The 22,957-nt window shown below is 37.5% G+C and overlaps 1 protein-coding gene across 1 annotated transcript in view; it reads left to right on the plus strand.

Moving 5' to 3' along the window:
• Positions 1–21,428, plus strand: part of NDUFAF2 (NADH:ubiquinone oxidoreductase complex assembly factor 2) — a 188,229-nt gene extending 166,801 nt beyond the window's left edge. Inside the window, exon 4 of the mRNA XM_007453230.1 lies at positions 21,107–21,428. Within this exon, the coding sequence (XP_007453292.1) occupies positions 21,107–21,358 (252 nt within the window). The 3' untranslated portion in view covers positions 21,359–21,428. The remainder of the gene's footprint in view (positions 1–21,106) is intronic.
• Positions 21,429–22,957: the final 1,529 nt, after the last annotated feature.

The following is a 22,957-nucleotide window of genomic DNA, read 5'->3' on the forward strand; positions in this document are numbered from 1 at the left end:
AGTTACATATTAATCAAACTATCAAAAATTAAATACAAAGAAAAAATATTAAAAGCAGCAAGGGAAAAACAACAAATAACATACAAGGGAATCCCCAAAAGGTTAACAGCTGATCTTTCATCAGAAACTCTGCAAGCCAGAAGGGATTGGCAGGACATATTTAAAGTGATGAAGGAGAAAAACCTACAACCAAGATTACTCTACCCAGCAAGGATCTCATTCAGATTTGACGGAGAAATTAAAACCTTTACAGACAAGCAAAAACTAAGAGAATTCAGCACCACCAAACCAGCTTTACAAGAAATGCTAAAGGAACTTCTCTAGGTAGGAAACACAAGACAAGGAAAAGACCTACAATAACAAACCCAAAACAATTAAGAAAATGGTAATAGGAACATACATATTGATACTTACCTTAAATGTAAATGGACTAAATGCTCCGACCAAAAGACATAGACTGGCAGAATGGATACAAAAACAAGACCCATATATATGCTGTCTACAAGAGACCCACCTCAGACCTAGGGACACATACAGACTGAAAGTCAGGGGATGGAAAAAGATATTCCATGCAAATGGAAATCAAAAGAAAGCTGGAGTAGCAATTCTCACATCAGACAAAGTAGACTTTAAAACAAAGACTATTACAAGAGACAAAGAAGGACACTACATAATGATCAAGGGATCAATCCAAGAAGATGTAACAATTGTAAATATTTATGCACCCAACATAGGAGCACCTCAGTACATAAGGCAAATACTAACAGCCGTAAAAGGGGAAATCGACAGTAACACAATCATAGTAGGGGACTTTGACACCCCACTTTCACCAATGGACAGATCATCCGAAATGAAAATAAAGAAGGAAACACAAGCTTTAAATGATACATTAAACAAGATGGACTTAATTGATATTTATAGGACATTCCATCCAAAAATAACAGAACACACATTCTTCTCAACTGTTCATGGAACATTCTCCAGGGTAGATCATATCTTGGGTTACAAATCAAGCCTTGATAAATTTGAGAAAATTGATTTCGTATCAAGTATGTTTTCCGACCACAACGCTATGAGACTAGATATCAATTACAGGAAGAAATCTGTAAAAATACAAACACATGGAGGCTAAACAATACACTACTTAATAATGAAGAGATCACTGAAGAAATCAAAGAGTAAATCAAAAAATACCTGGAAACAAATGATATGAAAACACGACGACCCAAAACCTATGGGATGCAGCAAAAGCAGTTCTAAGAGGGAAGTTTATAGCAATACAATTCTACCTTAAGAAACAAGAAACATCTCAAATAAACAACCTAACCTTACACCTAAAGTAATTAGAGAAAGAAGAACAAGAAACTCCAAAGTTAGCAGAAGGAAAGAAATCATAAAGATCAGATCAGAAATAAATGGAAAAGACATTAAGGAAATGGTAGCAAAGATCAATAAAACTAAAAGCTGCTTCTTTGAGAAGATAAACAAACTTGATAAACCATTAGCCAGACTTATCAAGAAAAAAAGGGAGAAGACTCAATCCAATAGAATTAGAAAGCAAAACGGAGAAGTAACAACTGACACTGCAGAAATACAAAGGATCATGAGAGATTACTACAAGCAACTGTATGCCAATAAAATGGACAACCTGGAAGAAATGGACAAATTCTTAGAAATGCACAACCCTCCGAGACTGAACCAGGAAGAAATAGAAAATATGAACAGATCAATCACAAGCACTGAAACTGAGACTGATTAAAAATCTTCCAACAGGGCTTCCCTGGTGGCGCAATGGTTGAGAGTCCGCCTGCTGATGCAGCGGACACGGGTTTGTGCCCCGGTCCGGGAAGATCCCACATGCTGTGGAGTGGCTGGGCCCGTGAGCCATGGCCGCTGAGCCTGCGTGTCTGGAGCCTGTGCTCCGCAATGGGAGAGGCCACAACAGTGAGAGGCCCGCATACAGAAAAAAAAAATAATAATCTTCCAACAAACAAAAGCCTAGGACTAGATGGCTTCACAGGTGAATTCTATCAAACATTTAGAGAAGAGCTAACACCTATCCTTCTCAAACTCTTCCAAAATATAGCAGAGGGAGGAACACTCTGAAACCCATTCTACGAGGCGACCATCACCCGGATACCAAAACCAGACAAAGGTGTCACAAAGAAAGAAAACTACAGGCCAATATCACTGATGATCATAGATGCAAAATTCCTCAACAAAATACTAGCACACAGAATCCAACAGCACATTAAAAGGATCATACACCATGATCAAGTGGGGTTTATCCCAGGAATGCAAATATTCTTCAATATACTCAGATCAAGCAATGTGATACAACATATTAACAAATTGAAGTAGTAAAGCCAGTGATCATCTCAATAGATGCAGAGAAAGCTTTCGACAAAATTCAACACCCATTTATGATAAAAACCCTCCAGAAAATAAGCATAGAGGGAACTTTCCTCAACGTAATAAAGGCCATATATGACAAACTCACAGACAACATCGTCCTCAATGGTGAAAAACTGAAACCGTTTCCACTAAGATCAGGAACAAGACAAGGTTGCCCACTCTCACCACTATTATTCAACATCGTTTTGCAAGTTTGCACCACAGCAGTCGGAGAAGAAAGAGAAATAAAAGGAATCCAAATCAGAAAAGAAGAAGTAAAGCTGTCACTGTTTGCAGATGACATGATACTATACATAGAGAACCCTAAAGATGCTAACAGAAAACTACTAGAGCTAATCAATGAATTTGGTAAAGTAGCAGGGTACAAAAATAATGCACAGAAATCTCTTGCATTCCTATACACTAATGGTGAAAAATCTGAAAGTGAAATTAAGAAAACACACCCATTTACCTTTGCAACAAAAAGAATAAAATATCTAAGAATAAACCTACCTAAGGAGACAAAAGACCTGTATGCAGAAAATTATAAGACACTGATGAAAGAAATTAAAGATGATACAAATAGATGGAGAGATATACCAGGTTCTTGGATTGGAAGAATCAACATTGTGAAAATGACTATACTACCCAAAGCAATCTACAGATTCAGTGCACTCCCTATCAAACTACCGCTGGCATTTTTCACAGAACTAGAACAAAAAATTTCACAATTTGTATGGAAACACAAAAGACCCCAATAGCCAAAGCAATCTTGAGAAAGAAAAACAGAGCTGGAGGAATCAGACTCACTGACTTCAGACTATACTACAAAGCTATAGTAATCAAGACAGTATGGTACTGGCACAGGAACAGAAATATAGATCAATGGAACAGGATAGAAAGCCCAGAGATAAACCCACGCGCATATGGTCACCTTATCTTTGATAAAGGATGCAAGAACATACACTGGAGAAAAGACAGCCTCTTCAGTAAGTGTTGCTGGGAAAACTGGACAGCTACATGTAAAAGAATGAAATTAGCACACTCCCTAACACCATACACAAAAATAAACTCAAAATGGATTAAAGACCTAAGTGTAAGTCCAGACTCTATAAAACTCTTAGAGGAAAACCTAGGCAGAACACTCTATGACATAAATCACAGCAAGATCCTTTTTGGCTCACCTCCTAGAGAAAGGGAAATAAACACAATAATAAACAAATGGGACCTAATGAAACTTAAAAGCTTTTGCACAGCAAAGGAAACCATAAAAAGACAAAAAGACAACCCTCAGAATGGGAGAAAATATTTTCAAATGAAGCAACTGACAAAGGATTAACCTCCAAAATTTACAAGCAGCTCATGCAGCTCAATATCAAAAAAACAAACTACCCAATCCAAAAGTGGGCAGAAGACCTAAATAGAGATTTCTCCAAAGAAGATATACAGATTGCCAACAAACACATGAAAGAGAGTCATGTATCACAATGTTCATTGAAGCTCTGTTTACGATAGCCATGATATGGAAGCAACCTAAGTGTCCATCAACAGATGAATGGATAAAGTAGATGTGGCACATGTATTCAATGGAATATTACTCAGCCATAAAAAGAAACGAAGTTGAGTTATTTGTAGTGAGTTGGATGGATCTAGAGTCTGTCATACAGAGTGAAGTAAGTCAGAAAGAGGAAAACAAATACCGTATGCTAACACATACATATGGAATCCAAAAAAAAGAAAAAATGGTCATTAAGAACCTAGGAACCAGATGGGAATAAAGATACAGACCTACTAGAGAATGTACTTGAAGGTACAGGGAGGGGGAAGGGTAAGCTGGGACAAAGTGAGAGAGTGGCATGGACATATATACACTACCAAACGTAAAATAGATAGCTAGTGGGAAGCAGCCTCATAAGACAGGGAGATCAGCTCGGTGCTTTGTGACCACCTAGAGGGGTGGGATAGGGAGGGTGGGAGGGAGGGAGATGCAAGAGGGAAGAGATATGGGGACTTATGTGTATGTATGATTCACTTTGTTATAAAGCAGAAATTAACACACCATTGTAAAGCAATTATACTCCAATAAAGTTTAATAAATAAATAAATAAATAAAATATATTAAAAAATCACATATAAGAACACTGTTTTAAAAAAATAATAAATAAGTTACAAGGATGTAATGCACATCACATCAGACATTGAGGGAATATACTCAATGTTTTATAAGAACTTTATTAGAATACATAATGTATAAAAATATCAAATCACTGTATTATACACCTTAAACTAATATAATATTGTCAGTCACGTATACTTTAAAAAGTAAAAATAGTAAAGAATAAGTAGTAAAATATACATTAATTTCAAAAAAAGGATAATATACATCTATATATTGACTCTGAAAGATATCTGGAAACTATTAAGTGAAAAATCAGTTTATTAAACAGTATGCACATCTTATTTATAATTATATATATACATTTGTAGATGAGATATATTCATATTATAAATGTATGTGTATTATAGGGGAAGTATATAATTATATACTCCAGAGTTTTCAACAGTGAATATGAAATTGTGAGTGATTTACACTTTGACTTCATAGATTTTTGTTTAAATTTCAGTGTTTGTTTCAAGATTTATTATTATAGAAAAAAAGTGATTTTGAGGGGAAAAAAGAACATTCAAAAGGAGCTAAAGAAAGATCTGTTTACTCCTTTGCTAGTTTACTATTTCAAGTTTCCTGTTTCTTAGTAAACCCAAAGGGCAGGCTGATTAAATGAGAAGTATATGGCAATAGCAGGCAGTTACCAGTTAGCTTATATTCGCTAGTTTATCATTTCTCTCTTCATTCTAGAATTGAAGCCTTATGAGAGCAGGAACTGCCTCGTGTCCTCTGCTGTACCTCGTGGATCTAGAACAGTGCCTGGCTCAGAGTAGGAGCTCAATCATATCAAATGAGTATGTAAATTAAAGTGAAAGAGAGGTCAGACCTCAGCTGAGGTCTCTTGGTGAGTGCCTTAGGAAGCCCCTTGCTTCTCTGCCCTTGATTTCCTTTTGCCTTTGTTCTTATTTCTCAGTGACCATTTGGCTGCCCTCCCCCCAGTTCCCATAAGAATTCTTACCCCACCTTGTTTGTTCATTTTCCTGTCTCCATTAGGCTGTGACACTCCTGAGCCTTTCTTTTTCTCCTGGCACCAAACCTAAAGGAAGCCTGGCTCCTAGGCTACCACTGATGCCCAGCTGAATTTACACCTGCTTGCTCACCTGATTGCCTGACCTTTAGAACTCACTCTACAGTCCTAATTAATATTCTGGCCTTTTTATTTCTCTCTTAGGAGAAAAAATGTTTCTGTGTTTCCTTCCTTTTATCATCTCTCCTTCCCACCATGTCATTTCAGTTGGTCTCATCAGCCGCTACCCTTCTGGGAATTCTACTCTTCTCCCAGTATAATTGCTGCAGACAGCCTTAACTGCCTGTCGGTGCTACTCACATTGCCTGAAGTGGGTGTTGTTGTTATTGCTGGTGTCGTGGCAGTTGTTTATCTGACTGCTGCATTTCTAGTTGGCCATGTGGTCACCTTCTCCCACTCTCTACCACTACCTACCCTTTCCCAAGCCTATGCTCTTATTTCTACCTTCTCCAATCTCACAATAGGAAGGAAGATGCTTGGACACTCTTTGGAGGTGTGTGGACTGGAGAGCTCCATTTGAACTGAGGGTCACTTACCTGTCTACCTCCCCACAGTACCCTTGCCTCTTTGGAGAAACAGTACCAGCTGTCCCTCTGAGATGTCAGCAGCCTGTTTTCAAGTCTCAATTCAGTCGTACTCACTATGGATGAGGTACTGTGATTGTACCACATTGTATTTTTTATTGCAAATATGGTACACTGTGGTTAAATTGCTTAATATATATACTAGGCAGGGAATATAACCATCATTATAAAGCCATTTCTCTGAGGGAAAAAAAAGTGTTTTTAAGTCCAAAATAATTGGTTTATTTTTCAACTTTCTCAGTTTAATGCCTTCCTAAGTTAGGAACTTTGTATTTGAGTGGTGATATATTTTAAGTCAAATACTTACTGGTTGACAGGTAAAAGGTACATGAAGAAAAACAGAGAAGTAATTTTTTCTCAATTTTCAAAAGAGCAAACTTAGTCAATTTTACTACATTGATTTTTTCAAAAACTAGTGTAAGCTCGCAGGAGTATAAATAAATATGTACCTGTCTTTTCTCAGTTTTCAAGTTAAGACTTTTCTAGCATATGAAGAGAAGGGCTTTAAGTCACTTAGAATCAGAATTTGTTTTATTAATGGAATATGATTTATCATTGATTACTACCTATTGAAGTCTAGATTTGGACTTATAACTAGGTATTGAAGTTTAGATTTGGACTTATAACACAACTGCAAAATACAAATTTAATCTGATCTCTCAGCAGTTAGTAAAGTGTATATGCAGAGCCAAATTCATTAATTCAACAAATATATATTGAACACCTATTATGTGCTAGATATTCTAGGCACTGAGTAATGGGGGGAAGAAGGAGGAGAGGAGGGAGGTAGAAAGGGCAGCCAAAAACCCATTCTCTTTGAGATAGCAGAATATATATATGTACTTACCCTGTGCCTTAGCAATCCAACTTCTAGAAATCTACTCAGAATTATCTGGTAAAAATACATGATTTGGCATAATTCACTATCTATAAAAGAAATAGTGAATATGACATAGTGAAAGTCTAGAAAACAACCCAAATGTCTATCTGTTGATAAGCCATGGTATGGCTATACAGTGTAGGCTGTCTGCCCACCACACTCCCTGCACCTGAAGCAAGTCCTTTCTTGAAGGGGGAGCTAATCAGAGTATTTCCATGTCTGTCATAAGCAAGTTTGGGATTTGTTCTAAGGACCCGTTAAAGAATTGTCAGTGGGAAGTGGCATGAAAGGTCAGGGGTTGATACGTGGACATTAGATCATAGAGGACCAAGGAGACCTATTAGGAAGTGATTGTAATCTAGGCAAGAAATGTTGTTGGCAATGAAGATGGAGAGAACCACACAATTCAAGATACATTTTTGAGGAAGAATTGATAGGATTTAGTGTTAGGTGGATGTAGGTGGTAAAGGAAAGTAGGAATAGTTTTAGTAAATATAGTTGTGTAAGGGAGGCTGATTTAGCTACTGCTGGCAGAAGTGCTGCTTCCCACCATGAGGACATCCCAGTAGCCTCTTGCTCTTCCCCAGATCCTGCCCAGGTTTGCCTTTGATATGTCAGAAAGGCTACTTTAAGAGTATGGTAGTTAACTTTCAGAGCTGCCCGTTAGCTGGATGGACCCTCTCTGTGTATGTGCAGTGGGTCGTCACCTTGGAGCTTGTCTGGATATCAACGTGTGAAGAATGGGAATAGGGTGAGGCCTGACTGAAACTAGGCACAGCTGCCAGGTGTCAGGGGAACAGTGCAGTGAGGCAGACTCTACTGAGCCCAGCTGTATGCTGAGCACTGCGGGGGGCCTGCTGAGAACTGTCCAAAGCAGTATGAGTAGAGGAAAGAACGCAGTGGAGACAGAAGCTTCCGTTTCAAGTCTAGGCTAATTGTGTGACCCTGCTAGTCCTCTGAGCCTCATTAGTCTTGGATATATTTAATTTAAAATGTCCATTAGGCATCCAAGTGGAGGCTTCAATTAGATAGTTGGCTATGTGATTCTGGAGCTTGGAGGGTGGTCAGGCCTGAAAGTATAAGTTTGAAATTCTTCAGCATATATAGAAATAATTACCTAGGGAGAAAGTATAGGCAAAGAAGAGGGCCTAGAACTGAGTCCTGAAGCACTTCAGTATTTGGAGGTTTGGCTAAGAAGGAGCTAACAGTTCGATACAGAATACTTGGATATTTTATAGACATCTCAAATTCAGTATGACTAAGATGGAACTCCTCTTTTTCTCTGTTTCCTACTATGGTTAATTAATGGCATTATCCGTCATCGTTCATCAGAAACTTGGGGATTGTTCTGGTCTCCTTCACTTCCACATACTTGGTGACCAAGACCTTTCTCCTTTTGAATGTCTCAACAGTCTTTTTCTCTCCATCTCACTACCATTGCCTTAGTTCCTGCCCTAATGATTTCTCACTTGCATTTCTGCAGTAGCACCCAAACTGATTTCTCTAGTCCAGTCTTGCCTCCCTCCAATTCAGTTTCTACAGTTGCCAGAGTCATTTTTTAATGCTAAATCTCTTGCTATGGTTGCCAGGTTTTACAAATAAAAATACAGGGCACCTAGTTAAATTTAAATTTCAAAAAATAATTATAAGTGAGTATGTCCCATGCAATATTTAGAACATACTTATACTAAAGAATTATTTTTTGTTTATCTGAAATTCAAATTAACTGATCATTCTACTCTTCTATCTGGAAATCCTAGTCTGGCTTCAAAGTCAGAATATTTCAGGATAAAATCTAAATATCCTAACATTGCATTATAAGATTCAGCATGTTCTGACCTCTTCATGCCATATGAACTGCTTACAGTATCCTGAATTTGCTGTGCTGCTTTACTCCTTCATACCTCTAAGTGTGCACTTAACCTCTTCCCAGAATGCCCCCTCTTCTCAGGTTTCTGGTTAATTCCTGTTGTTAAGACTCAGGCATCATCTTCTCTAGGAAGTCATTTCTAACCCCCTACTCCCCACCCTGTGGATAATAATAGGAACACCAACTTTTCTTCTGCAGTCTCATAACATTCTTTACTTGTTATTATCACAGAACTTATCATATTGTAAATTTAATTAATTTTTTACCCATCTCTCTTTCCTAGATTGTGAGTTCCTTAAGAACAGGGGAAAAAATTGTTTCTTTTAACTCTTTATCCTTGGCACATAGTGGGCTCTCAATGAACCAATGAATGAGTGAATGAGAAAATAGGAAAGAACCCATAAGCATTAGCCTGGTACTTGGCCATTGGTGCTAACTCAGCTCTTCCCTACCTTGAGTCCTCCAAAAGTCACTGCCTTTGCCTGTCCTCCTCTCTACCCACAAGGAAGCCTCATAAGAGTCGGAGCCAGGTTTTATCCTCTGTATCCCCAGGGCCTTGAACTGTAGGTGCTCAGTATATATTTATTGAATGAAAAATGCATGAATGAATGAGTATATCTTTCAGGGCTCCAGGTCCTGTTGTCCCTTTCATCGGGGGACAGTATCCCTGCATTAGGTCCTGGGGAGGGAAACCTCTGGCCATGATATTTTGAATCTCTAGGGCAGATTCTGTATAACGGGAGCTGCAGCTTCTCTAACTCTGTGTCTCACCTTCTTACCCAGCTCCTCTACTTCCCTTTCTCAACCTCGGAGAGAAGAACTCTTTTCTCTCTACAGCAGCTGGCACATAACAGCTCAATAAATGTTAGCAGTCATTCACAGATAGAACCTTCTTTTTCCTCCAGGGCTCCAGCCTCTCTGCCATTTCTTTCCCATTCTCAAAGTCCATGCCCGGAAAGCCATGGGGACCTGACATTGCCTTCTCTTCCAGGGATTATGGTCTTTCCCCTTCTCACGCAAGGGAGCAAGGTTTTCTTTGTCTCCCACCAGGGCAGTTCAATTAAATAGGACTAATATTAAATGACTCTAATTATTTTTTTATTAATGTTTAACTGCTAAATTCCTTTTTCAATTAAATGATTGTGTCTTTATGCTCAAAGGTCTTTTTTTTAATATATATATGGAAGTTCATTTGTTTTATTAAGGGAAATACCACCTGCAAAACTATTAATGACTTGAGCTCTGTGATTAGTTCATTTTAGTGACATTTTGAGATTTAATAATTAGTCTGGCTCAAGTTCAAAGAAAGAAAACTCAATGCCAGAAATTCCTAGCCAGCAAGGAATATAAACAAACCTTAACAATTGTTCCCTCAAATAACAGGAACCATTGAGATCAACTTCTTACAATTAGAAGTGTTTTGAAAAAATGAAGGAGAAAAGTTCAAGAAAGCATGTCAAAACAACAAAACTCAGTCTACATTTTCATTATTGTGATTGATCAAAGTCTGTTTGCAGCAGACTTGAATGTGAATAAATTAAAGGTGACATTGACTTGGCAGAGGCACACTACTGATTGGCAAGAACACATAGCAGGAGCAGCTTCTGTAAGCAGAACTTGCTTGGTTGTTGTTTCATTCTAATAGATTTCTTAGCAACCCAGTGCTATCATACTAACCTATGCTCTGTCATTTATTTACCATTTTGGCTTCTACTTCCACCCGGGCAAGATTAAATTCATTTTTGATTACTAATCTAGCAGGCATCGCCTCTGGTCTGAGCACAGAGTACCTTTTGGTGATCTCATAACATTTTGGTGACCTCATAACCTCCCCTCTTTTTTTCTCTTCTCTCTTTCATACATTGAAAAAGGGTGATATAATAACTTACTATTTCATCCTGGCAGTTCAACTTGTAGAACTAGAAAATATAGTTTAATTAAACAATTTGGCAATATTTTCAAGCTTAAGGCATTGCTACTCCTATTGTTAGGTTTAAATTGTTTCTTGGTATGTTATAAAGTTGACACTGTAAAAAGAATATTCATCTTAGAACATTTTGAAACAGTTACAAATCAAATTCCCATTATAATCATGTTGATTGCTGGATGGAGTATGTGGCATATACTGGGAGGCTACTTTCTGGAGGAGACCATGTTACAGTAACCATGTCTCTAAGGTTTGAGGACCTGTACCATACTTTATGTCAAGTCTTCACTTAAATCTATTTACTCAATCTTTTTGTATTCTTAAAAAAAAAAAAAATATATATATATATATATTTTACTGTATCTGGATTCTGTGTGTGTGTGTGTGGTAGGCGGGCCTCTCACTGTTGTGGCCTCTCCCGTTGCGGAGCACAGGCTCCGGACGCGCAGGCTCAGCGGCCATGGCTCACGGGCCCAGCCGCTCCACTGCATGTGGGATCTTCCCGGACCGGGGCACAAACCTGTGTCCCCTGCATCGGCAGGCGGGCTCTCAACCCCTGTGCCACCAGGGAAGCCCCCAAAATATTTTTAAATAGACTCAAAAACAGTGTAGTCATACTTTAAAATTTTTAATGTTGATTAAAATAAAAATTATTCATTAGTATGTATAGTTTAAATTATGGAAAGAAAATGGGGCAGTCAAAGTCAAATATATTTATATTATGTATATCACATGGTCTAGTGAGAGGTGAAAATGTATGGGTAGGGGAGAATGTATTTAGTAATTTAAATATTTTAGAAAGTTGATCTGTTTCTGAGACCAAAACTTTCATTGTATCTTTATCTTATGTGTACTTTGAAAAGTACATATCTACATCCAGTAGTTATTAAAGATATATTTACACTAAGGTTTTGCCACAAATGTATTGCTAATTTATAATTTTAAACTAAAACTTAAAAAAAAATTAGGTTCCTGTTTTTTGTATGTAATATAACTGGATCATTATGAAATGGCCATTGTTTTGTTCCTGTAGAAAGCTAAAAAAGAATTTAGTGACATGGGAAATTTTATCAATATCCGTTAAGACTGACTCTTAAGTCTTGCTTTTGAATATGGTAACTTTCTAACAATGAAGCACTGTTGAATTTACTTTAAACTGTATTTAGATTTTTTATCTTGGGATTTCTTTTGTACTTAAGTTTGAACGTAGTTATGTATGGTATACATGGAGTTCACAAGTACTTGAAACCAAATGGAGACCATTTATAAATACCAAACTCCAGAGGAGTGTGGAGCCAGACTCTCAAAGAAGAAATGGGTTGTTATGTATAACTGTATTCTGCCTGCCATTTTTCCTGGCTGGGTTCATAGCACTTTTAGAACAAACTTTATAATTCCCTAATAAAGAACTGACCAGTAGCTCTATTCCATTTCCAGGTCTATCTGTTTAAAAATTATAAAATAATTTTGAAGTCTATTATTGTGGAATTTTATCTTTAACATGAATATCACACCATCATATATATGTACATAGAGTGTATTACTGAAATATTCCTTGACAGAAGAATTTTCTCTTTACTAGGCTGAGACTCTAAAGAGAGAAACAGGGTTAGGGGATTGAGCTCCTGAATTATGTCATGAAAACCATTTTTCTTTTTTATTTATACATACATGTGGCACATACAAATAAGCACACTAAATTTAAAAATACTAGTGATACTTTACATAAATTATTAATGACGGGTAATTTTTTTTTTTTTTTTTTTTTGGTACTCACTGTTGTGGCCTCTCCCGTTGCGGAGCACAGGCTCCGGACGCGCAGGCTCAGCGGCCATGGCTCACGGGCCCAGCCGCTCCGCAGCATGTGGGATCCTCCCAGACCGGGGCACAAACCCGTGTCCCCTGCATCGGCAGGCGGTCTCTCAACCACTGCGCCACCAGGGAAGCCCTGCGTATGTTGTTTTAATCACGGTTAGACAGTTTTCCTCATTACTGCCTCCCCAGTAGCTCACTCTGCTGCATCCCTTGTGAAATGCATAGGAGTCTTGGGCCGGAATAAAAGGCACAGAAGAAGGAAGCCTCGGTAGGTCTTTGGCTCTAGTGTAAATCAGGCTTTCACTGTCTAACATTACTGATCTAGCTTCCAGTTCCAGGGCAGGCTGAAAGCCCAGGAATAGCATAGCGGTTGCCACAGCTGAGCTGCTACCTGCATTGCCTTAATGAAAGGTGGCATCAGGATTGGTTCAGATGCTGCGGAATACTTTCTAGAGGAGTCTCAGCTTGGGAGTTGAGATTCATAGGCCTTGTCTCTGCTGATCTGATACTCTGATAAGTCACTGAGCCTGTTTCCTCTTGTGTATGTGGAAAGCTATTAGGTTATCTCTGGGGTTCTCTCAGCTTGAAAATTATGTTGATTGGACTGGATTTGGCCATTTTTCTGACTAAATTTAAAAATACTAGTGATACTTTACATAAATTATTAATGACGGGTAATTTTTAATTTGTATTTATCTGCCCTTGTCCACAAGGTATATGTGTAATAACAGATATTCCTAAATGCTGTTGTATGTATGCTTAGATCTATATCCAAATACTCAATTCAGTTTAATAGCGTAGACTCAGAATTGTTCACTCCTTCACCTCTTGTCGAAGTGTGGCCCCAGAGATGCAGAATGACTTGGATACCTGAGACAGAAAAAGCTTTGGGAAACTGTTTTAACTCACTCAGATATTTCTCAGCCCTTTTCTTTCTCCAGTACTCACTGAGTAACTAAATTTTCTTCCAGTCAAGATGACTTCATCAGAGAGCACTTGTGGACAGTTCTCTCTCTCTTCTCTCAGATGCTAGAGTACGGTTCCAAGGTTCAGGTTTGCATTGCCTTAGTGTCCTTTATCTCTCCCAAGGCATCATCGCAGAGACCTATAGTCCTATTCTGCCATTTGTTTCACCTCTTTTTTTATAGTCCAAGTATCCAGATCTGTTATAGTACCTCCCGCAGCTATAACTGTATATTAGAGCTGATTTCTTCACCATTTCTACACCAAAAGTCATGTGTACTAGATTTTCACATAAGGGATTATGTGATTAGAGTGGGATAATATAATTCCTAAGGTCTTTGAGTCAACATGTTTGAAGACTGCATTTTCAAGCTTTAATTTTTGTCTGTATGTTATTAGTTTAATAAAAAACAACTTTAAAAATGCTTTTGTGATTACCACACTTAGCAATTTGCAACATGTAGTACAACAGGACAGCTACCAAAAGGGCTCTTAAGCAGGGCTCTAAGCAAAGAAGTGGCACTGAAAAGGACTTGAGCTGCAACCTTTTGGGGGCTTGAGTTCTCATCACTGAATTAATAAATAGTGCACAATAAATAACCATTAACTTGTCTAAACTACAAAAACAGGGTTAAGCTTGTTAAATGCATCCAGAGCTTTTTTTTAAAATCTTTTTTCAATGTAATCCTTCACAATGGTAATTTATAATTTGATGTAGAAAAATATATAAATTCAAACATTTAACACAATACTTTTCACAACTGAGTTTGTCTATTTTTCCAATATTAAGGCTCTGTAAACAACTCAAGCCTAAGTTAATTTGCTCCAACTGAACACCCCTGGTGCCTGTTGAAATGAGAGAGATTGTCACAGAACAATAGTCATTCATAAACAATATACTTAGGAAAAGTTCTGAAATATCAGATTTTGGTACAGCTTGTGCTTTCTCTATTGTCAGTATGGTTTCTTTCTCTTCTTCCCTGAGATTGGTTGAGAATGATATCCTTCAGTACTTCACTCCAGGGGACTCTTTGATGTGACCTTCTCAGAAACGAGTTAACCTCATGCATGACTCTCTGATTGTCCACCCCACCAGATTCAGCTTCAGTGGAGAAGGGCCATTGTTGACATACTGCTTCAAATCCCAGGCCAGGGAAGCCAGGACAGTGGTGCAAGACAGGGAAGGTTTGGTGGGCAGAGGCTCTTTGTCAGGTGGGAATAGGGAGGGAATGAGGCATCATCTGTCTCCCAGGTAGTACTATTAATCTGAGGGCTGCATATGGTCACAATAGTCCTCTTGCATTTCAGGCTGTACTTCTCCTCTATTTAGTGGTAACTGACATCTTTGCAAAGCTTGAGAAGTCCTTCTGGTGGGGTTACAGTGACGATAACCCTCAAAATCTATAGCAGTAGTTTCAATGCACAATGTGATGAAGCTCCTCATGGGCTCAAGGAGCTGGGAGTGGGTAGACATAAAATCAAAGGGCATTGAGTACCTAGCAGAGTGTCCCAAAGTCTAACATTTTTCCCTGCAATAAAGTCCTTCATTCTGATATTTTTGGCTCTGATATTCAAGTTTCCATATTGTATCATTTTTTCAACCTAAAGTATTTACTTCCTTTAATGTTCTTGTAATAGAGGTTTGTGTGTGACAAAAACATCTATTTTTTTTGTCTGAAAATGTCATTATGCCTTCATTTTTAAAGGATGTTTCCACTGGATATAGGATTCTAAATTGACAGTTTTTATTTTCTTTCAGTGTATTAAAGTCATTCCATTGTTTTGTACCTTGCATTGTTTCTGATAACTCAATAGTATTTATCTTTGTCTCATAAATATCTTCCTTTTGTAGCTTATTTTAAGATTTTCTCTTTTATCATTAGTTTTTAGCAATCTGGTTTTGATATGCTTTGGTTTTGTATTTTTCCTACTTGGAGTTTTTTTAGTGTCTTGGATATGTAGATTTATATGTTTATCTATTTGATATATTTTTTAGTGATTATTTTTTCTCCTTCCTCTTTCTTTTCTTTCTGTGATTCCAGTTACATGTATGTGAGACTGCTTAATATTGCCCCACAGCTCACTGAGGCTCTGGTTCAGTTTTTAAGCTATTTTCTCTCTCTTTTGCTTCAGTTTGGATAGTTTCCATTGCCTTGTTTTCAGATTCATTTTTCTTTTCTTCTGCGGGGTCTAATCTACTGTTAAGCATATCCATTACATTTTTTATTTCATGTATTTTTCACCTCTAGAAGTTCCATTTGGTTCTTTTTAAATGTTTCTACTTTTCTTCTCTTTATGTTAATTTTTCTTTTAAGTCTTTAACATATTTATAGTAGCTGTGATAAAGTCCGTATCTATGAATTTCATCATTTCTATCATGTTTCTGTTGACTGGTTTTGGATCACACTTTCCTTCTTCACTTCTTGATTGGATGATAAACATTGAAATAGTATATTGTTTACTGTCTGTGTTTTGTTGTCTTCCTTTTAAAAATGTTGAGGTTTTTTTTTTTTTTTTTTTGAGTATATTAATTTACATGTGAATCAGCCCAAACTTTTGGAGGCTTTATTTTTAAGTTTTGTTCGGGTGGATCTAGAGCAGTACTGTTCAATAGGAGTTTCTGCAGTAATGGAAATGTTTTGTATCTGTACTTTTCAATATGGTAGCCACTAGTCACATTTGGCTACTAAACACTTGAAATGTGCCTAGTACAATTAAGGAACTAAATTTTAAATTTTAATTAATTTAAATAACATTTGGCTAGTGGCTACTGTATTGGACCATGCAGATCTAGAGTTACCTCAACTCTTGTGCCAATTTATTCTTACTCCTAAGGAGTGATCTTCCTGAAGTCTTTATACTAAATGGCCTGCAGGTTTGGTGAGGCATCTCTGGCTTTTTAGAACTTGAATGTCCCCTAGTCTCATGCAAGCTGCAGCAGTTGTTCAGTTTACAGCTCCCCAGTAGTTATTCTTTAGCCAAAAATTGACCTTCCTGGCCCTGTAGAGTCTCATCCTACCCACATACAGTTTAATACTCAGCTGAACACTCAAGGGTACCCCTATCCAGGTTTCTAGAACTCTGTGTGTGTGTGTGTGTGTGTGTGTGTGTGTGTGTGTGTTCTGGTACTGTGCCCCACAAATTTCAGCTTCCTCAGCCTTCCTAACCAACCATCTCTATCTCTTTAGCTCAGCGAGATAACCAACCTCTGCTTGGGTTCCCTGACCCTGTGCAGCAGCCTCCAGCTGAGGTGATACAGGGCTTATCTCATTTGTTTCCCCTCTCTCGAGGATCACAGTACTGCACTGGCTGTTGTTTAGTATCTGAAAAGTTTAGTATTTTTGTCCAGTTTTCTAGTTGTTTATGGCAGAAGAACTAGTCTGGCACCAGTTACTCCATCTTGTTTTCAAGCCAGTAGATTATGTCTTACTAACACCTCTGTTCTCAATCCAGTGGTAATGGTTGCTGCCTTTGTTGGAGACTGTAGCACATTAAATTGGAGATTTTTTCATCCTGGCAAAATTATGAATTTTGTTCATTCTTCATAAGGATAGCAATTGATGTAGGGATCCTGCTATTTACAAAATGTTCACAACAAATAGTTATTCAATGTATGTCACAAATTAGTGGGTTAAATTTTTAAGTACTTAAAGATATAAGTATTGAGACTACATTTCTACCCTGAGATGAGAAAGAGAGACAGATATAAGTTTGGTGTGTTTATTTTTAATGGAAGAATAAACAATCACTATTTAAAAATCCACCTGTAACATCTTCTGTTGTACTATTACTGCCCAATAGCCAGTCTTTCCCAGTCTTTACAACAGCCCATAGAAGAAGGCAGTGCTGTAATCTCCATTTTACACAAGGAAACTGAGACATAGAGAGGTTAAGCAACATTAACAGGGTCACAGCTAGTAAATGGCAAAACTGAGATTTATATGCAATTTGTCTTGCTTCAAAGCCCATGTTTTTAACTGCAAACTTTCAGAAGGTCTAACAGTGTGAACAGTATGCATATGAGTATTTGAGATGTAAATTTTATATATACATAGTCACTGCATTCCCATTTTCAGATAAAGAAACTGGGAATGAACAAAGTTAACTGACTTTCTTGGTGTCACAGATAGTAAAAGGTAGATTTGGGATTGCAACTATGTGTTTGGGTCAAAGAACTATCTATGTGGATAGTCATCAGAGTTCTATTTTTTTTTATGAAAAAGTGATATATTGGAAACAAAAGTAGGGGTATACATTAAGTAAGTCATGGTATAATGCAAGTGATAAAATCCATACAACTATTTTTTTTTAATGTGAAAGAATACTGCCAGGGTGAAAAGTGGTATGCAAAAGGATAAATATTTGCTTTAAACATATAAACATTTATGTGAAGACCTACTTACCCTTGGTTTATCCCTAAAATGCTGAAACAAACAATGTTTTTATTGATAAACATATTGAGACTTAAGGTGATATGTTTCCAAGGAAATAATGTAAGGGAAAAATCCTTGCTTTATAGTAATTTCTGCTATGAAATAGGCTTTGTTACAGAATTACTTCTGTTTCTCTTTTAGTCTACAAATTCCTATTTTTTCCACCTAACTACTTTCATTTTATCTATTCCAAATATTTACAAGACTAGATTTCCTTTCACAAATGATTTATGTTCTGTGTAATTTTTCTGGAAGCTGTTGGCAGGGGTCTGGTAACCATTAGTTTAAAAAAAAAAGACAAATTCTTTTCTAGGAAAAACTATAGTCTCCATGTTTTTCAACTCCGAAATCTTTAATCTTCATATTAAAATAATTAACATATTCAGATTGGCTTTTTATTGGCCTAAATAGCTGTTATAAGAAAAAAACTACTTGGCAGAGTAATGGTGAGTAAAGAGGAATTATATGAAGGCAGGAATAAAGAAAACAGCTCTCTGCCCTCAGTTTCCTTTCATGCAGAAGGCATAGGCTTGCACCAGCTTTAAGACTGCAACAGTAGAGCTGAAATCCCTAAAGGTAATGTGACTGATGCTCTTATACCAAGCCAAGCAAGCTTTATACCAGCTTCTCAGTAGTGTCTTGCTCCCTGTTGTGGGCTACTAGTGCAAGTTCAACCCTCCTGAACCTTTCATTCTGTTCAGGAGAAAGAGCCTCCGGGCTGACACACCAGTTCATAGAGGGTCTTGAAGAGTCTGGAGATGAAGTGAAGATGAGATGGCCTCAGACTGAAAAATATTTCCACCTACCTCCATTATTTCCAGTATCATATTGAGGGATTTCTTTTGTGACATATGGTCACCCCACCTGAGAATTCTACAGAGTATATGAAAGGCAAAGCCTGACTCTCACCTTCACTCATAGCAGCTGTCCCTAAACTCATAGTTACTGTGGTTATTAAATTACTCATAGGGAATTGATCTGTTATAGAAATTACAAGAATATTTATAAATATGTCTTCCCTCACATGTTTGCTTTAGGAGAGGTTTCATTAGATGGGCCCTTCTTTGTGTCTGAAAGTCTGTAAGACTACAATCTCCTCAAATCTTTTCCTGTAAGTATAGACCATTATTTTAAATGTGATTTTAAATATCAGTGTTTACGTTTTTGGAGAACTATTATTGCTTGAAATTCATGTTAGAAACAGAAAGATTGCATCATATATTTAAATAACCAGATGTGTCATTTTTTTTAAAGGAACCATTTTTTAAAATAAATTTATTTAATTTTGGCTGCATTGGGTCTTCGCTGCTGCGCTCGGGCTTTCTCTAGTTGTGGTGAGCAGGGGCTACTCTTTGTTGCAGTGTGCAGGCTTCTCATTGCGGTGGCTTCTCTTGTTGCGGAGCATGGGCTCTAGGCGCGCAGGCTTCAGTAGTTGTGGCACGCGGGCTCTAGAGTGCAGGCTCAGTAGTTGTGGCAGGCGGGCTTAGTTGCTCTGTTGCATGTGGGATCTTCCTGGACCAGGGCTTGAACCTGTGTCCCCTGCATTGGCAGGCGGATTCTTAACCATTGCACCATCAGGGGAGTCCCAGATGTGTCATTTTTTTAAATGTTGAAATTTAAAAATAACTTGGAAGAATTTGTTTTTGTCAATGTTGTCAGATATTAGTTATGTTAACATTCATATTATGAATAACAAATATATTCTTTTTTTTTTTTTGTGGTACGCGGGCCTCTCACTGCTGTGGCCTCTCCCGCTGCGGAGCACAAGCTCCGGACTTGCAGGCCCAGCGGCCACGGCTCACGGGCCCAGCCGCTCCGCAGCATGTGGGATCCTCCCGGACTGGGGCACGAACCCGTGTCCCCTGCATCGGCAGGCGGACTCGCAACCACTGCACCACCAGGGAAGCACAACAAATATATTCTTAAAGAAAAATCGGAAAATACAGATAAGCAAAAAGAACATTTAAAAATTTCACCCAGGGAATTCCCCGGCAGTCCAGTGGTTAGGACTCTGCCCTTTCAATGCCGAGGGCTCCCATTCAGTCCTTGGTGGGGGAGCTAAGATCCTGCAAGCTGTGAGGCGCAGCCAAAAAAAAAAAAAATTTCACCCATTTAGAAATAATTTAGAAGAGGAAGAAGGAATCAATAAAGGTAAAAGACGTAATTACTATTTCATCTGTTTTTAAGATGCATATCTTCAAATTTTAACATCTTTGAAATCAGAATGTGTGAAGGAGTTTCCCTTTTTTAGTGGTACATATAACAGCAATGCATCTTAAATTTGATGGTCTTGTATTCAATGAAATACAGTAATAGATTCATTGTTGTTCGGGGTATAGATCCTTACAAATAGAATAGCAAATCTGAGTGACAAAACTGCATTGCACAAATTGCTTGCACTGATTTGAGGAAGCATTTCCAATAGCAAAGTGCCTGTCTGGAACTGGTGTCTAAGGCTTGCTGAACTCTGATTCCGTTTCTGTCCTCCTCTTCACTGCCGTACCACTCAAGAGGCAAAAGGGAAATAGATGGGACTTGGTCCTGGCATTTTAGAGGGTGGCCTTAGCAACCATGCTTTAAGTCCCACAGAGAAGAGACTGGCAGGAGCATCCTTCCTCAGGCCCTCTCACCTTCACTTCATCTCCAACAGAAAGTACAAATCACTGATTAGTTTTTGAGACAGTAAATAGCTGTTAAATTTAGAAAATCTTTGATAAGAGTGACTTTTATGCTCTTGTGTAATATTTCATGTTAAGTGGTTTGTTTCACTTACTGGGTAGTAAATATTTCTATTTCATTACCCTTCTCATCTTTTTATTATAGTATACAAGGAGATAGCTGTTTAATTCAAAATAACATCAATATATAATCAGATAGATTTTTCAGATTTACCCTGTACATATCTATATATTATTTAAATGCAAGGCAAGTATCATGTATATATGTACTTAATTTTTTTAAGCTATTTTATTTTTATAAAACCTGTAGTTTGAGTTTTCTTCTAACTAGGAATTTAATGATTTCTTCCATTTATATATTCATGCAGGAAACAATGAAGAATGAAAAATATAAAGAAGAAATTAAAATGAAAACCAAAGACTTTTATGAAAAAGAAAAACTCCTCAGAGAAGAGCGCAACAAGGAACACTTGGCTCCACCAGTTCAAACTCAGATTAAAGGGCATGCCTCCGCTCCGTACTTTGGAAAAGAAGAATCCTCGGTGGCTCCCACCAGCACTGGTAAAACCTTTCAGCCAGGATCCTGGATGCCACAAGATGGCAAGAGCCACAATCAATGAATGCACTGTGGTAAAATCATTTCATTTATATATGTATGTGACTATTTTAACAAGTAAAAGTAAAAAGTTACTTTGTGGGCTTCCCTGGTGGCGCAGTGCTTGAGAGTCCGCCTGCCGATGCAGGAGACGCGGGTTCGTGCCCCGTTTCGGGAAGATCCCACATGCCGCGGAGCGGCTGGGCCCGTGAGCCATGGCCACTGAGCCTGCGCGTCCGGAGCCTGTGCTCCGCAAATGGGAGAGGCCACAACAGTGAGAGGCCCGCATAACGCAAGAAAAAAAAAAAAAAAAAAAAAAAAAAAGTTACTTTGTATTTTCTGACTGTACAATAGTTCTCTATTCCAGTAAACTTAAGAACTTGTTTTTACTATGCATAAGAAGTGAGGTTATGAACTATAGGAACCTAACTTCTTTTAGACTTAAATCCTTCACTTGATTTAGTCATCATTCTCTGTTTATGAATTTGCTTAGTTTTTTTCCTCTTTGAGTTGCTCCCTTGAGAAGTATCTTGTAGCTGTAAATGCTGAGTACATTTTAGATCCTTACGATCATTTAGAAACCACCCAAAATATATCTTGGTAGAAAATTATAAGGGTAGATATTGAACTGTCCTAAATGATCAATTTCTGTAGAGGCACTCTGTAAGATTCTAAAGAACTAATCAAAAACATGAACTTGGATAAAACACGTGGAGGCCAAGAAAATTTATTTGATAAATGAAAAACACCCTATGATATTGATGAGTAGATGGGACAAAAGCTATTTTATGGTGGAATTGAGGTTGGAGTTTTAAAGAAGGAATTAGGACCAATGGAAGTAGACAATCTATCACAAAAGTCTGAAAAGATGGTAAACAGAAATGGTACAGAAATTGCAGTTCTGTGAGATTAAAAATTACTTTGAAGAAATAGAAAATAGGGCAGAGTTCTCAGAATGTGATTCCACTGATAGTGGAGATTACAGTGATTTCTATATTGGAGAAAATTATAGACAGATGACAACATTAAAACAGATTATATATAAAAGTGTCATACATTTTCTGAAGTGCACAACCAAGTTTTTGTTGCTAACAGAGTTCTAATTCTAATATAGAGGTCTTCTAACAGTGTTTGACATTGTAGCAACTACTCAATAAATATGGACTGAGATTTTTACTTAATATTAGAAGGTAAAATTTTTAATTGCTTAAGAAATAGACTACAGGAAAATACAACTTTATAAAGTGTTATACTAAAACAAGTAATTAAATGTAATCACCATAACACTCATGAAATGACAAAAAAATAAAAAGCCCCTAGGTGGTAATATTAACGTTCCAGCAGCCCTGTTAATATCAAGTTAATCATTCTGTCTCTTTACATTACTCCAAAGTCGTATTACATTTTACCAAAGAGGCAAAAAAGGAACTAGCTATTAGGCAATATAAAGAGATAAAATTTGTTGTATAATTGACTGTAAAGTAAGATGTTCTTGAACCCCAGGTTACAAGAAAAACTGTAAATTCTAACATGCTAGAATAGAATGTGTCTACTACCAAATTCCTATCAGCTTATTAACTGTATTCTATATACATATTTTACAAAGGTTTGTCGTGTTGGATGT

Source organism: Lipotes vexillifer, unplaced genomic scaffold (genome assembly GCF_000442215.2).
Source record: "Lipotes vexillifer unplaced genomic scaffold, Lipotes_vexillifer_v1.1 scaffold366, whole genome shotgun sequence".
Lineage (NCBI taxonomy): Eukaryota > Metazoa > Chordata > Mammalia > Artiodactyla > Lipotidae > Lipotes > Lipotes vexillifer.